The 17,135-nt window shown below is 38.7% G+C and overlaps 1 protein-coding gene across 2 annotated transcripts in view; it reads right to left on the bottom strand.

The window, feature by feature from the left end:
- Positions 1 to 2,417: 2,417 nt before the first annotated feature.
- The window catches only part of LOC583105 (cubilin), a 49,173-nt gene continuing 34,455 nt past the window's right edge, over positions 2,418 to 17,135 (bottom strand). For both annotated transcript variants that reach the window (XM_030994672.1, XM_030994667.1), the window contains 11 exons: positions 16,509 to 16,720; positions 15,729 to 15,876; positions 15,101 to 15,133; positions 14,306 to 14,475; positions 13,371 to 13,551; positions 9,849 to 9,884; positions 8,837 to 9,009; positions 8,071 to 8,230; positions 4,421 to 4,670; positions 3,843 to 4,016; positions 2,418 to 3,402 (listed from right to left, as the gene is read on the bottom strand). In XM_030994672.1, coding sequence (XP_030850532.1) covers positions 3,258 to 3,402; positions 3,843 to 4,016; positions 4,421 to 4,670; positions 8,071 to 8,230; positions 8,837 to 9,009; positions 9,849 to 9,884; positions 13,371 to 13,551; positions 14,306 to 14,475; positions 15,101 to 15,133; positions 15,729 to 15,876; positions 16,509 to 16,720 — 1,682 coding nt within the window. In that variant the 3' untranslated portion in view covers positions 2,418 to 3,257. The remainder of the gene's footprint in view (positions 3,403 to 3,842; positions 4,017 to 4,420; positions 4,671 to 8,070; positions 8,231 to 8,836; positions 9,010 to 9,848; positions 9,885 to 13,370; positions 13,552 to 14,305; positions 14,476 to 15,100; positions 15,134 to 15,728; positions 15,877 to 16,508; positions 16,721 to 17,135) is intronic.

The raw sequence follows: 17,135 nt of genomic DNA, 5'->3' as shown, positions 1-17,135 counted from the left end.
CACCCTGACGAGGTTTTTATTATTTTTCGCAGTTCATATCTGCAAAATTATATCATCTACTTCAAAACATGTGATTAGCGTTAGGAAATATTCGAATGGATTACAAAATTTCTTCGTACGACGGAGACGGAGAATGTGCTGTTTCACGCTCGTCGCACGGTGAGTTTATACACGTGTACGAATGGAGAAATGGCGGTCTCGTTCACGCAAAGTTCTCTTCAGCAATGTGTCAATTAAAATTATGTTTTATACTCACATGCAAGATTCATTTGCTGGAACCACAATTTTCGCAACAAGTGTATTTTTATATTTTTACTAACATTATCTTAGTCTTGTACCATTAATCTATGCAACGAACTTGAACGGAAATCGCGCTCGGCCCACAGCCTACTAAGAGTTTAACATCTTTATGAAATGGACTAACGGGTGATTCATTTATACTAACCGCATGTGTATTTGTTGTTTTATGAATTTGGTCCCCCGTTTCAATGTCTGTGTGAGTTGTATTGGTGCATGGTGCCATGGTCTCCGCCGGTAACTAATACTTTTTAGGCGGGATCGAAGCATCAAATTTAGTCAAGCGCAAGGCATTAAAACACATATGGGTGTAATTAATTACACCTAAAACGTCCCTTTCCTTCGCTTGCTCTGTGTCAGAAACTAATTCGGTACTATGCGTTACCCCCGCCCTTCATGTTCTACACAAATTTGGATCATCGCCTGATGCCATCGAGTGGGGTGGTGTGGAAGAGGGTACAAACTATAACATTCCCATCTTCTTATATTATCCTGGCCCCTCTTTTCGCTGTGTCGTGTGGTTACAGCGGGCGGGAGGGAGGGAGATGGGGGGGGGGGGGGGGGGGGGGGGGGGGGGGGGGGGGGGGGGGGGGGGGGGGTGGATGGCAACCGGTATTTATTCACCTTACATGAAACAAAATTATCGGCAAAACATAGGGGCTGTCACTGCTTTCCTTGAATCCCCCATCTTCTCTCTATCCTCTCGTCTCCTTTCTCTCTCTTTCACACTTATTAAGTGTCTCTATTCTTTCTATGCATCTCTCTCTCTCTCCAGATTCACCCTCTCCTGTCGACCCCACCTCTCTCTCTCTCTCTCTTCAGTCTCCTTATTTGTTTTTCTTCTCATTTTATATGTTACTTCTTTCACATTATAGGCCATTCTCCTTCAACTTTCTCAATATAATACAGCGAAACCTCAGTATAAAGATCTCTGATATAACGAGGTATCTATTAAAACAAGGTTATTTTGCTGGTCCCAACTATTTGTATTCTTGTTTTGCTGGTCCTAAGGACCTCGTTATAACGAGATTCCACTGTATTCTAGTCTCCTCTCTTTCTCAATCTCTCTCCTTTACCTACCTCTTTATCAAATATTCCTTATTTTTAGTTACCAATTCCCTATCTCCAATACTCCTCTCATTCCCCATGTAACTCTTTCATACACACTTTCCTCGTCTCCTTTGTCTTTCTCTTCATTGGATTAATATTTCCGTCTCTGTTTTTCCCTCTCTCCCCCATCCACCCTCCCTCGATCTTCCTTGTTTTGTTCTATCTCTCTCGTTGATGCCACTGAGCTGAGAACACATTCAACTACCCTTCGATGGCACAAGCATGACATACATGTACATGAACTCTAATACAATTAAGTTGAGTGACTCAAGAAGTCGTAATTTCTGTATTGCGTTATTACCAGTCTGTGCTAATGAAGGCTGTAGCTGAATATTCACAAGTAACTCTACGTAATGTTGGCTCTGTTTAATTATTCATTTACCTTTTTGGTATGATATCATTCTGTCATGTCGAGTCATTTCAGGGAAAGATGCTGACGCAGTCCTAAAATACGTCATCCAAATGACGGCGCATATGCAAGGGCATTACACACAATACGGCAAAAAAATATAACTTCAACTCATCATCCATACGAAGGCAATTTGCTCATAGAGTAGTAATTCAACCAGGGGCGTACGCAGGGGAGGGGGGGGGGGGTGTTTTGGGGGGGTTAAACCCCCCCCTTTGGTATTTTAATGTGTGTAAACCCCCCTAAAAAATCCCTAACCCCCCCCCCCCCCTTGATTTTTTTTTTTTTTTTTTAATTATTTAATAAAAAAATAAAAATTACCCCCATGGCTGACCTAAGAAAGGTGACCTTACCCCCCCCCCCCCAACGGAGCAAATGTCAATTTTTCAAATTTTTGAGACAAAAAAAAGAAGTGTCCTCTCCCCCCCCCCCCCCCCCCCCCCCCCCCCCCCCCCCCCCCCCCCCCCCCCCCCCCCCACTGAGCGAATTTTCGTCTGGCTGAGTCGTTGCGTTTTTTTTTGGGCTCCCAAAAAAAATAAAAAATGTCCGCTTAACCCAAGAATAATTATACTAATAATTTAACAAACACACAGCAATCAACTCAATGAGATCTTTATATCTCTTTATTAGTCACGTGATAATACAGCTAGCGTACATGAACGTTCATTGTTATCTATTTACACATCTTTAGAAAAAGATACAAAAATCGAGCCTTTTAGTTTGGAGAAGGATAAAGCTTCATTCTATATAAACCTGCAGTCACTTTTAAAAATGATTTACATGACATGTTTACTGTAAAAAGGTCATCCAGATGGACAAACGGTATTGAAACACATTACTATAATGGTCATAGTTCACAGCAGGAATCGGTGCAATATCGTATTTACTTGGTTTGGGGTCTATTTAAGGATCATTGTATACTGATATAATCTAATGTCACCAATACAGATTCGTTCTTTTTCTCTCTTTAGAGGTAGGTAAAAAGTTTCCTTTTTCCATACAAGAAACAAAGTACATAGGCATACATTGTAGACTATTGGTTTTTACATTTAGGTTTTAGACTAAACATTATCAACATAAAAAAATCTACATTAACGACACTCATACAAGTTTAAATGGAGAACCGACAGTCTTTTTAGTGGTATCGAATCTTCCAACATTGTCTACAAAATATTCAATATTTGTACCAATTTATTCATTTAACTGTATATTTTATTACATTAATAAGAAGTAAAGAAGATGAACTCGTAAAGTGCTTTCCCATAGGGCAGTCATTCTCATTCTTTATCACACTTAATGCTTGCAATTTTCTGTTCGTTATCAGATCAATATACAAACAGCCAAACACTTGTGAGCTAACGTATGGTAACAAACGTTGTAGAAGAAGTTTACCTGGTAGCTAGAGTATAAAGAGCAACGTTAACATTGAATGATGAGACGATTAGAAGCCAAAGAAAGGATCGGCTTGGTGGAAGAGACATTCCTCAGGGGAGTTAGGAGGTAAGAAATCACTGCCAGGTCCCTCAAATCCATTTGCTCCAGCTTTCATACAGACAACCAATGTAGAGCGCACACTACCAATACATCTGTAAAGAAAAAAGATTGATAATAATGGTAGCTGGTGTTATTTCCTATTCAATCTCCATTTAACACCCGCTTGTGATGGACATCATTGTTTTAAATATAAGCCCTTACATGGATCGACCTCTGTAGGCCTATAAAGAGCATTGTACCGGTCTTTAAGAGTTCGACAGTGTCTTCTAGGTAATTTAGATGCTTGGAAAAAACTCATCAAAAAGAAGAAGTGAACCTTTTGATAAATATTGGAGATAATGAATAATGTCATTTAATGAAAGTTCAACAATCACTTGATCATTATGTCACAACAAACTCTTCTCATTTATATCTCTGTCAAGTGACATCTGAAACTGTTCGATGTTGTAAAGTAAAATATTAATACAATGCAATTTGTTAAATCTAGACAATAAATGAAGAGAACAGATACAAATGAGAATATAAAACCTACCTGCAATAGTCGTCTCGCCCATCATTATCCTCATCCTTCATGTACCATGTATTGGAATAACCTGGATCAAACCATTCTACAGAGGGGTTGGGTGAAGTATAGGCGAGTAAATCATCTTCTTCAGATCCAGCGAGAAGACATGAAAGGAATGGCTTTCCATCGGTGCGCACGACCCTATACAAGAAGATTAAGTAAAAATAACTTTTTGCACACGACCCTAAATTATTTAAGTTTAATAACCTTAGTACACAATACCCTACATGGATTCGTGTACCAGAAATTGTTGCCCACTTCTACGCATACCTGTGTATCAATGAGGAAGATATTACAGAGGAGTAATGGTGTACAGTAGTTGAATCACGTGAGCGTCATTTTATGCAATGCTGATATCGAAAGCTTAAAACAATCATGTAGATCTTTTATCAAACTCATATACAAACAAAAAATGTTAATCAATATGTTTGGATTCAATTAGATCTGGACTTACAAAGCCAGTCTATTTTTACAAACCATGTAATGCAACCAGCTAATATAATTAAAAGGGGAGAGACAATTGATGATCACTGATGATGACTTACCTGCAGAAATCGTTAGGGGCGCCCTGGCCCTGTACATCGACCCACCCACGGAACATCTGCACCATTCCCCGGTCTGTGATGGCGTAGGAGCGGCGGAGAAGCTCACCCGTTGTAACATTCGTTACATTCTGCTGTATGGGAACTACTGCAGATGGTGTAGATGAAACGGGTGTTGTAGCCCTGAAGGTAGTTGTCTGAGGGGTAGTGGTTCCCTCGTTTGGCTGCCCGGGGGTCATAGTCGTTGAAACACCTAAAAGACAATGATAAAACATGTGAGTTCTCGATTATATTAGCTGTGTAAGAGTTCATTGACCAATGACGCCCTTCAGCGTCATTTTTATGACCTATAATTATGTCTGCATCAACAAATGGTTCGATCTTTAAAGCGCTATAAAAGGATCCAAGGGACAAAAACTGAAGGTAAAATGAATAGCGTAACAATACTTTGAACTATCGGGGGTATGTGGCATACTAAAGCGTGTCCCCGGTTTGAATAGCGCACACGAGTCGTCATTTCAATTGGGTCATAATCTAGGCCTAATCAAGCCAGAGAAGGAAACATGTGCATGCGCCATTTAAAGGTAAAGACCAGTTATGGTCATGCGATTGCATTGTGAAAGAAACGTTGTGGAGTCGATCAGAAAAGGTTGATCATCTAGCATCTAGCATCTGCAAGGTTCTGGAATCATCAATATGATAAGAAATTTGGCCCATTCTTGGTAAAGTTACAAGCACTATACACAGAAAGATGTATATGGGACTACCATATATCTCTCACAGTCCATGAGAGAAACAAATTTACCAAATATATGAATTAGTAAGCGGTTTCCCGGCAAATTTTTTATCATCATGTATTAGTCAAAACATATTCTTTCACATGATTGGTAATGAGAGCTTCCATTTCATTTTTTGAAATTGGAGCGTTTCCAATACTGGTCTTTACCTTTAAAGGAATGTTTAGAGTTTTAGTTCGTTTTGCAGTCACGCTATGTACGATGTCACATTGGCATGCTGTCTTAAGATACGCGCTAGTCACTCATACAAAAGTTTTGCGTCGATAAATGACTCTTATGGATGTGCAAAACAAGACCTACATCCGCGACTAACTAGTATTTGAGTCGCAGTATGAGTGTGATAGGGTGTAAAACAGATGCAAGCGAATATTGCATGGAAACATATTACTGAAGCCAGGGGGTGGCGGGTTGACTTCCAAAGTGGAGGGGGGGGGGCACCAAGAAAAAAGGCACTTTCTGCAGAAATAAAGGGAAATCTGAAAGCAAAAATGTACAATTTTGTAGACATTGGTACAGTATTATGAATCTACATTGTAATTCAGGCGCACCGGAAGGAGTTTTGGATGGGGGGGGGGGGCAATAATTCAAAGGGGCTTACCTTCCAAGGGCAGTGACGCAATGAGCAAACACGTTAGGAGGGGGGGGGGGCAGAAGAAAAATCTGCATCACCACCACTCTTACACGTTACATGCAGGCCCCGCGGAACGTTTTTCAAAGTGGAGTATTAACGATCAGGTAGAGCGTGAGTTGGCGTAGGGTCCAGGGCATGAGCCCCTGGAAGATCAGAGTTTTTAGGCATTAAATTACGGTCAGATAAGCACATGTAGATACCTTATTTGTGACACTGGCAGGTCACTAATTGGCGGAGAGTCAAGGGCAGAGCTCCCGGAAGCTCATATGTTTTAATATTTAACTACGGTCAGATGAGCATCCAGGGGCCGCCCTTTAATTAGGGCCCTTGGTGCGGTCCAGGGGGCAGAGCCCCCGGAAGCTCAGGGGTTTTAGGTATTTAATTACGGTCAGATGAGCACACAGGGCCCCACCTTAGGGCTCTTTGTGGGGTCCAGCGGGCAGAGACCCCGGGAGCTCGGGGTTTTTAGGTATGTAATTACGGTTAGATGAGCATCCAGGGGACCGCCTTAGGGCCATTGGTGGGGTCTAGAGGGCAGAGCTCCCGTAAGCTCAGGGGTTTTAGGCATTTAATTACGGTCAGATAAGCATATTTTGATACCTCATTTGTGACATTGGCAGGTCACTTATTTTTTTCTTCTCTCTTTCTTTCTTTTTCTCTCTGACATACTTTTTCAAAAAATCCCCGAGCCCAGCCGTTTTGCAAGCCATGACATAAAGGCTTATAAAAAAAACATATTTTTCGCCCGAATGTAAATTTGGGAATATCTAATTTTCTAACAAACGCATAAAAAGGTATGACTTACAAAATAATTGAGAAAATATACCGGAAAATCATGTTATTTCAGCGACATTTGTAAATCACTGGTATCGAAAAAGAAATACCCACCCCCATCAGTACGCCAGCGTTCAGGGGCTCATGTCTTCCTCACCCCTATAACCAAAAAGAGACACGCTTTCTCATTCTCTCACAATATGTCCACGATGTGCGCGTATCGCTATTATAAAAACCTCCATTGATAAATATAGATGGCATGCGCAATGTTTAGGAAATATAATTCCTGCTAAACTTTCCTTTTCTTTGAATGGAATTTTATATGTGATTTAATTCAGGTTCTTTTAATTGTTATGTTCTTTTAGGTTAAAAATAAAAACCATCTTTACTTCTTTACTGCTTTTGTTAAGGGGGAGGGCAGAAATGCATTTTGCCCCCCCCCACGTTTTTGGTGGGGGGAGGGGGCAACTGCCCCCTCCCCCCCTTCCACCCCACTTCCGGCGCCTATATTTTGATTTCATGATCAGGGATGATTTGACTTTTTTTTCTTCTTTTTATTCACCATACAAGATGTTGCTTTAATAAGCATCATACTTTGCAGTTGGGTGTGATATTCTGAAAATTCTTTTAAGAGCGTGGAAAAAATGTTAAGGTCGCCGTGCGAGAAAAAAAATATCACATGAAGAGGAAAAACTAAATCTTGATGGGGTTATAATCATTGAAAAGACCTTTCATAAGTATCATAATTCTATTATCTATAAATGCAAGCGAGTGTAGCGAGCGAGCTTTGTGGGAAATTGCTCTTAGTCGCTTGAAATTATGGGCGCGTTTAATGATGAGAGGACATCGAAATGGATACTTATTTTTAAAAAAAAGGAGCACGACCCCGTGTCAAAGTATCAAAGGGTAATTATCAGAGTTGAAAAATATGGCACTTATTTCACCTACAAAAAGAGGCATTGACCAGGGATGAAAAAAGGGGAACTTAATATGAGAATGGGAAAAAGTTATTGTCGACGGGAAAAGAGCACCCATGAGATTTTGATAGGGGCATTTATGAGAGGTGGAAAGGGGCATTTATATAAAGGGGATAGGTCCCCTATTAAAAAGTAAAAGGCACACGTATCATTGTCAAAAGGAAAATTATCGCACCTGAAAAGGGGCACTGACCAGTTATGAAACGGGGCACTTATAAGAATGAAAAAGGGGCACTTATAATTAAAGAAAATGTGTATTAGTTGAAATATGTTAACAATTTTTCCATTACGACTCTGTAAAAACATTTGAAAATATTGGTTTTTCCCCTCTTATTCTTTTTTGTGTTGTTGTTGCTTTCTTGCTTGACCGAATTGCTACTTTATTTATCTTGATGAACACATACAATAATAACTCTAGTTTTTATTTAATTGTTTTTTAAAACCCTTGCATTAGTTATGTTTTGAATCTCATACCTTCTTCGCATTGCGCTAGGAGGTTCGCTCTAAACCCTTCATATCCTGTGAGGCCGTCACTGGTAAAACGGATGACAACATAGTATGATGTGACGATTAAAGGGGCGGGAATGACGTCACCATAATAGATGCGCTCTCTGCCCTGCGTACTGATGTAAACCTGTATTCAGTAATATTACTCTCTTTATAAAAAACAACAACACAAACTTGATATGTGAAAGTTATGACACGAAATCGGTTCAAAGTGTGAGGTCGCAAGTTGAGAAATGTATGTTTTACCTTCTAAATTAAACCTCGTTTAAGGTGAAACCTTTGACATACATCTATAAGTTTGATTTAGTATAAATATTTCGAATGAAGTAATAAAAAATTAAAAGAAAAGGAATGGTAAAATTACTCCTGCTTCTAAATTGTCTCAAATTTATACGTACCCATTGGAAAAAACCGATTGAGTTTGATATTTCTTATGAAAATTGAATTGGATGTTTGGGTTTTCATGATTCATTTACAATAATTGAAAGGCAAGATGAAAGGCAAGATGAAGAGTTAGTAAATCGATTTATTTCGTATTGTGAACTTATGCTTACCTAACACGAGTTCCTGCGTCAGGCAATAAGCCAGCATTTCCGTATTATGATGGTTTTAAAGTACACTCGTTACCATGGGTAACTTGTATAATTAGCATACTTAACATAATAATTTCTGAAGGAAAATAAACGTTATTTTGAAACAAACTAGATCAATCTTGTTGATATAACATACTTACCTTGTCAAAATATCTTTCCGTTTGGAAAACTTGAAATGTGATGCTGAGTTGACATCGTGGATGCGTTAGATAGATATGCCACGTGATATCTTGTCTGGCAGGATATTTACCATAAGGGTAGTTGGGTGAAGCGATGGAGTACCTGCTACCATCAGAGAGGCTGACGTTACCACCTGTAAAACAAAAGGTTGATTGGAAGTATCTGCATCAAGCATTCTCTTAAGATTCTCTCTCTCTCTCTCTTTCTCTCTCTTGCTACCTCACAAAGGATAGTTGGGGAAGCGATGGAATATTTTGTCACAAGCAGAGGGGCTGATGTTACGACCTAAACAAAATAAGTTGACAAAACTTTAGTATGGATAGCTGAGTGAAGAGATGTAATACGTATCTCCACTCGACATAGTTACGTTGGAACCTATATGAGTAAAAGCATTTCAAACAACTTTATAATAAAGGAGATTTTATTTAAATGCATTTAACATAAATGTATTCGCTAGGGAAAAAGTAATCTTATCTGCCTATATGTTTATCCTAATTACGCAAAGATACGGTGATATTAAGTCATCATTCCGACAGGGAAAGTAAACAAGAAACACAAATCTTCAAATAGCTATGAAACTAAAAGTATTAAGGTCGTAAAGTGGGCATCATCAGTCCGCACTGATATATATATGTCTTCTTTCTCAATACACTAGTGTTCATCTATTAGATCGCGCAGTTATTCCCTATTTTGGGATTATTTTGTGAATGTCAATAAAGCCTAGATTAACTCATGCACATGGATTAGTTTTATATATACAATATCACTAGCGGGCGTAGGTAAAAACACTCTTCATGGAATTCCATCAATGGCACTCACAAAACAATAACTACAAATGTGATGTCTCAAAGATAATAGACTATCCTTCATATGCGTATGCAAAGACTAAATCATTCACAAAATAAACTTTTAACATTCAACTCATTTACACAATAGGAGCATTGAGATATGTAGAAGTACTGTTTTACTTACCGATTACATCAACATACGGCTGAGTATCATTTGTTTCTATAGAGATAAAAATGAGTTGGTTAGAAATGAGCCTTCTCGTATAAGTTGTTATATATATATATATATATATATATATATATATATATATAATTTCAATACGAATGTAATATTATACTTCTTGCTAACTCTCTCAGGAGACGGATCATTATCAAACATGTCAAAATAGTGATCTTCATACTTTTACTTGCCTCATATTTCATGAGACTCGAAATAAATTGATATATAAAACTTCTTCTAGAAGTGTTACTTTATCTGTGTGTGTATATGTGTGCGTGTTTATTTACGCATAGTTATGTATTGATATACAAAACATTCATATGGAAGTTTTACCGTCCAAATCTTAAGAGTTATTATGAAAATGGTAAGAATAGTTTAACCATTTATCCAGGGGTGGTAAAGCGACTTCTAAAGTGTTGGAGGGGGAGGGGGACCAAAAAAAGAAGGGCACTTTCTGAAGAGAAAAAAAGGGCACCTACAAAGAACAATCTCAAAGCGAAAATATCAGTTTTTTTTTTTAACATTGGTATATACCCCTACGACGATTATGTTTTTTCTTTATACATCATAACAGATATTGCTTTTATTAAGCATCATACTTTGCATTTAGGCTTGATGGTCTGAAAATTTATTTGTTAGAGGGCAATGCGAGCTAGGAAAGATTTTAAGATTTATGAAGTCGCAGTGCAAAATATTACATCTTATAAAGAGGACAAACCCGAATCCTGATGGGGTTATAAGCACTTTCTCATATTTGAAGACTGTAAAGACCTTTGGTAAGTATCATACAAATATCATATATAAATGCGAGTGAGCGTAAAAGACTGAAACACCTTTGATAAGTAACATAATAATATCATCATATATAAATGCGAGCGAGCGTAGCGAGCGAGCTTTTTTAGGGAAATTGCTCTTAGTCCTTTGAAATTAGGGGCGCGTTTAATGATGAGAGGAAAAGGGGACAATAATCAAAAGGGATAAGACACTTATTAGAAAAGAAAAAGAGCACGCGTCAAAGTACAAATGGTAATATTCTTACACCTTTGCAATTTGAGTTGGACTAGCGGCACGCTCTCTTAGTCAGCTGTCTGTCTTCGCCTACAATCTGGCTCAGACGACCTCGATTCGAAACTGAGCCACGCCTTTCGGATGGTGACGTTAAAGGCCGCTCCCATGACGTAAATTATCATATATGATTGATACACGTCTGTAAAAACCCAATTACACGCACATACACACAGACACACCTACAAGAAGAGCGCTAAGAGACTTCGGTGATAAGCGCTTTATAAGCGCCGTTTGTATTAGAATTATTATTATTAATAAGAGGCACTCAACAGAGATAATAAAAGGCACTTACATGTAGGAGAATGGGAAATAGGCATTTGTCGACAGAAAAGGGGCACCCATTAAATTTTAATAGGGGCATTTATGAGAGGTGGAAAGAGACATTTATGAAAAGAGGATAGTTTCCTTATTAGAAAAGTGGCACGTATCAATTTTAAAAGTGAAAATATCAGAGGTGAGAAAGGGCACTTATCGCACCTGAAAATGGGCACTGAACAGATATGAAATAGGCACTTATAATAAAGAAAATTATGCATTAGTTGAAAAAAAGTGGCACCGATCGGGTTTTAATAGAAGCATTTATCGGAGGTGAAAGGGGGCTTTAATGAAAAGGGGATAGTGGGATTTTATGAAAAGCGGAAAATGGCTCTTATTATGAAGAAAACGAGGCACATGTTAGAATAAACAGGGAACTTTCATTAGAGATGAAAAGGGGTCACTATGAGAAAAGGAAGGGGCACTTATAAGAAGGAAAAAGAGCATTTATTCAAAAAGTACCTAAGAGGATACTGAAGATAAAAAAGGGCACATATGAGAATGGAGAATGGACCCTTAGCTCTTAACCAGTTCGGTTTTAAAGCCAAACATGGCACTGACATGTGCGTATTTGAAAGTTTTTATTGCAAGTTATCGTAGGGGAGGGGGGGGGGGGGGTAGTGAGCACTATTTTTGTTTTTTGTTTTTTTTTGTTTTGGGGGGGGGGGCCTCGCAAATTTAAAAATTTGCACCCCCCCCCCCTCGAGCGCCAGGGAGGGGGGGGGGGCGGTTCGTCTTCAGAAAAAGGTAAAATTAACGTTAACAAATGTAAAAATACACTTTTTTCCAGGGGGAGGAGGGGGCCTGGGCCCCTCGCCCCCCTGGATCTGCCACTGTTCCTAAGAACCTGATTAGGATACTCGTGTTTTGGTAAACCCATCAAACAATGATGGCTAGATGGGAAAGTAGTGTGTCTGAACCATTCCATGTCAGTGGTTTTAGACAGGTAAGTATTCTTTCTCCCTTTCTCTTTAACCTATCATGGATGGTCTTTCCGACAATTTGAATGCTTGTAAAAAAAGGCTGTATAGTTGGCAGTATAGTAGTCAATCATTTAATGTATGCAGATGACCTCGTTATTATTAGCCCGTCAACTGCTGGGTTGCAGAGTTTGCTCAAGGTTTGTTCTGATTATGGATATGATAATGATGTCAAATATAATGAAAAAAAGAGTCATGTTATGATAATTAGATGTAAGGAACACCGTAGATTGGTATTCCCGGATTTTTATTTATGTGGAGCTAAACTCAATGAGTGTACAGAGGTCATGTATCTTGGTCATTTCTTTACTGAGGACCTTTGTGATGATAAAGATATTAGTCGACAGTGTCGTAAATTATATGCTCAAGGTAATATGCTCGTTAGGCAATTTCATATGTGTTCTCCGGATGTGAAGGTGGCATTATTTAGGGCATACTGTACACCTTTGTATACTGCGCATCTGTGGAGTAAATTTAAGAAGAGCAGTTTGCACAGGCTTACTGTGGCCTATAATGATGCCATAAGAATGCTTCTTAGGGTACCTAGATACTTTAGTGCCAGTCAAATGTTTGCTGAGTTGAATGTTCCAGTCTGTTCGGCTGTATAACGTAATCTCATGTATAAGTTCATCCAGAGAGTGGATGTCTCTGAGAATGGTATTGTAAAGGTATTAGTGAGCCCCACGTATAGTTGCCTTAGGTACACATCGGGCCTCTGGAAATTTTGGCTTAATAGCCTGCTGACACCTCGGAATTGATCATATTTTGCATTATGTTACCAAGGATTATCCAGCCTCTCATGGTTGCAGTACAGTCCTTAGTCCGTGTTGCTTGTTATAACATCTAGTTATCTATTATTAGTATTGACTTTAGGCATTCTATCCAATCGCATCATGCTTTGTTATACTGTATATAACAGTCACGTATACCGCGACAATCCAAGTTAATATTATAATAGGTGACTAGCTATAATTTTACAACCCGGTCGAATTTCAATCATGGTAGATTACTCTAGAACATTATATCGTCTGTTTAGAGCAAGAAAAGTTCAACAAATACATTTACACAGCGGCCCTTCGAGCTCTGAACAGACGATATCATTGTATCGTATCTGATCGATTACCTGATTCACAGTCAGCGTATAGATGAGCTTTGAATCCTAAGGTGATATCAGAGCCATAGTACGATCTGCTGCTGAACCGAATGAGAACATAGGCTGAAGTGAAGGTTATTGGTTCCGGTATGACGTCACCATATAAGGTAGCACGAACGGTGTCTAATGAAGCAGATGGACTGATCTGAAGCTATGTGAATGAATGAAGAGGTTGTAAAGAAAAAGGTTAAATAAATGGATCCCATTCGCAATAATTAGTATAACTACATTCCAAGAGCTTAAGTAAGTGCGATTTACCTTCGCTCTAAAGAGTTCTTAACTTAACCACATAGTAAAAAAAAAAGTCTTCAACATTTTGATTAAAATAATACGGTTTAGGAAAGGGCAGGGGATGATGCCCCCATTTACACAAAAAAGCGATTATTGGTAAGCAGCGCCCATCCAGACATAAAATGAAACCCCATCCCCCAATATCCTTTCCCTTTCTTTATCTCTCAAATCATGAAGTTTTTAGAAGATATTATAGCCTATCTGCACTAGTTTGGCCAGGAGGGATTAGACCTCCCTGCGTGGTCACTGGCAGGTATCTATCTCATCAAATCAACTCTCAATTAACATAAGAAAAAGGGGACCATGGGGAATCGACAGGTACTGCTTAGGCATTGTTGGCTATATAGATGGGCGCAATTAGCTACAAGTACTGCAGTCCCGCTTAACATAGCCAAATGTCTTCCTGATATTTAAATTCAAACCAAAAAAATACACTCAGACTACTAATTCAGTCCATGATGAAAGACTCGGTTTAGGAAGAGGGCATAAGAGAATCTTTCAGGCCGGTGCACCCCCTTCCCGTTCCGCCCTTCCATACCAAGACTCACGCTACGACATTGCCCCAGATAACCATTCAGTAAAACGCAGGATGAATGAATAGTAAGATCGTTTACCATGTTATCTACCGATGTTGTTGTAAAATTGTCAAAATCGATGGTAAGTTGACAATCAGGTTGAGGGAGTTTGATAAGCCAGATTGTACTCGTGTAAGTAGGATGGTTCTGAGGGAAGTTAGGTGAAGCTATGGTATAGGAATCCCCGTTTGATAGTGATACACCAGAGCCTGGATAAAAGAATGAGACATACGTTAGCTTTCTACAATGATTTGTTGTAAAGGTCTTTCACAAAAAAGAAGGAAACCTTTAGTTTCATGCATGTGTCATCATATTATTAGCGTTGATCTCTCAGTGTTTCGACTGTTTCTTTTTTTAAGAGGCCATGTACAAATTGAATATAACTGTTTTATCAGTTTTACTGTAGGTCTATCTTATTACTTCTTTCATTGCGTCTATCGGTTGAATACTTTCTTAAAGCCCCTCTGCACATGTATGGCATGGAGGGATAAGACATCCCTGCGAGGTCAATTGCAGGTGGTTATCTCATCAAATAAGCTCTCAATTAACATAAGAAAAAGGGCATCATGGGGGATCAATGGGTACCGCTTAGGCATTTTCGGCTGTATAGAGGGCGCAAGTAGCTATAAGTAGTGCAGTAGGGATTTAATTTAACAGTTGAGCGTCTTCAGCAAATTTTTTATCCAGATTCTTATTAATAAGGTTTGATTTATTACAAGTCGCTGGTTCACACAACAATTTTTACTGCATACGAATCAACTTTAATAGATTAATTTCTAGATATGTAAGAACTAAATATCCTGGGAAATAAAGCTTGATAATCTGTATATTTACCTCTCGTGTCAATGTATGACTGGGCGTTTACATCTGAGAGAAAAATTAGGAAAGAAGTAAAGAGTTACGTTGGTTTGTGATGCCAAGAAAAAAGGTATATCAGTCAACTGTAATTCAAATACAAATTTAATTTAAACTATGACGCAGAAAATTCCTTCTATTAAAGCAACTACGTGTTATTTTATACCTAATCATTAAGGGATAGTTGAGTTCTGTTTTCAAACAGCAAATGCCTTCAAAGTGCATGGTCATTGCTCTTGTTCTTATCTATGACATTTCTAGTGCCCTTTAGGAACCTAAAATTGCTATGAAGGGAATTTTAAACCCCAAAATGTGTGAAATTTAGCCAATCCAATCATACCAATTCAGCTCCACTTTAAAGAAAACACCTTGACCGTTAATTAATTATTTGATTAAAAATAACAATACATGGGCCGGCTGGTTGTGCGTAATAATTATAAGCAACACAAAAAGCCAACATCGGCATTGGCATAAATACGACGTAAAATGCGTTATTTCGTTTTTTTCAACGGTTTTTTTTTCAAATTTGTCAAAATATCTAATATTTGTGGTGGTACACATGTGGCCATATGGCGCTCTAGCATTTCAAACCAGTATATTAACATACCTTGATCACACGTAGGCCTTAGAACGGCACTGAATCCAGATGATGCAGGAATCTTGTGGTCGTTTGGTCTAAACCACATCCACACAACGTTTGAATCTATTTCGAACCACGTCGGGATGTTCGCCTCAGTTCCAGTCAAGTTCCAAATCTATAATGGACCAATAACACGATAGCAATTACTGTACCTTAGGCAATATCAATAGAGAAAAACAAGAACAAAGGTTGAAAAGTAAAGATGAGGAAACAAAATTGCCAGAAGAACATTGTACTTAGTTTTTCGTTTCCGAAAATAGGATAATTTCACAGAAAACAGTGACACATACATTAGACTACACTGCATCATTAATACGAGAATTGTTGTTATTTTTTTTAATTACTTTTCTTTCCCTCCTGTACCTGACTACCATTTTGCCAATAACTTGATGTTTTAACGAACTGTGTGGGGTCAAATAAAAAAAAAAACCAACCCCACACAATTAAACCCCCACGGGATTTTTAATACTTCAGGTAGAGTGTTAAGTACGCTTTCCAATGATACTGTGTAATGGTACGGCACTGCGTGATTGCATTCAGATATTTTTTTAGTTGAACATTATTTGTATCCCTACCATGGGTGTCGATCTGTCACTGATACATATTCATCAGGGGGGATGATCTATTCATTCATCCCCCCCCTGATGAATAGGTATTACGTAAGTATCGACACCCATGATCCCTACACATTGTTATACATTTTCACTATCTACCTGGAAAAAGAAATAAACAAATAAGTTTATTTACATGATTTGTAGATATATTGTATCCTGATCCGATCTCCAGAACATCTCCGGGTACCGTCGCTGTAAGGCCACGAAATTCAATCCGGACAGTACAGTTCTGCGGAGCTTTGACAATCCAGGTATAGGAACCTACTACGTCCCCAAAATATGCCCATATATATTGAGGTGTCTTGACGAACAACGAATCGCCACGTCCCAGTTCGACCAGGTTTTCTGTAACAACAAATAAAATAACGTCTTCCTTCAAAGGATCCGGTAAATTTGTCTCAGATTCTGAAACAAAATCAAGGATTTAGCTCTACTGCAATGATAATTATAAACCTTTAGGTCAGTCAGGAACTTCTTTACTTTTACAAGCCGATCGCCTGTCTGATTATCAAGATATTTTTGACAAATTTTGAAAACCGTTTGCCAAGCGGTTTTCATAACACTACAGTCTACTGGGTAACACAGGTATGGTAAAACCGGTCACTCAAAGATTTTTTTTTTTTTACCTCTAATGTGTGTGGGTGTATGTGTGTGTGTGTGTGGGGGGGGGGGTGGGCTCCCAGCACTCAGAGTGGTTTTAAGTCTCACATTGCTGGTTAATTCATCCATCCTACCAAACCAGAATATTCGCCGAAATGCC

Source organism: Strongylocentrotus purpuratus, unplaced genomic scaffold (assembly GCF_000002235.5).
Source record: "Strongylocentrotus purpuratus isolate Spur 01 unplaced genomic scaffold, Spur_5.0 spur5_contig_851, whole genome shotgun sequence".
Taxonomy (NCBI): domain Eukaryota; kingdom Metazoa; phylum Echinodermata; class Echinoidea; order Camarodonta; family Strongylocentrotidae; genus Strongylocentrotus; species Strongylocentrotus purpuratus.
This window is presented reverse-complemented; position numbering and strand designations above follow the sequence as displayed.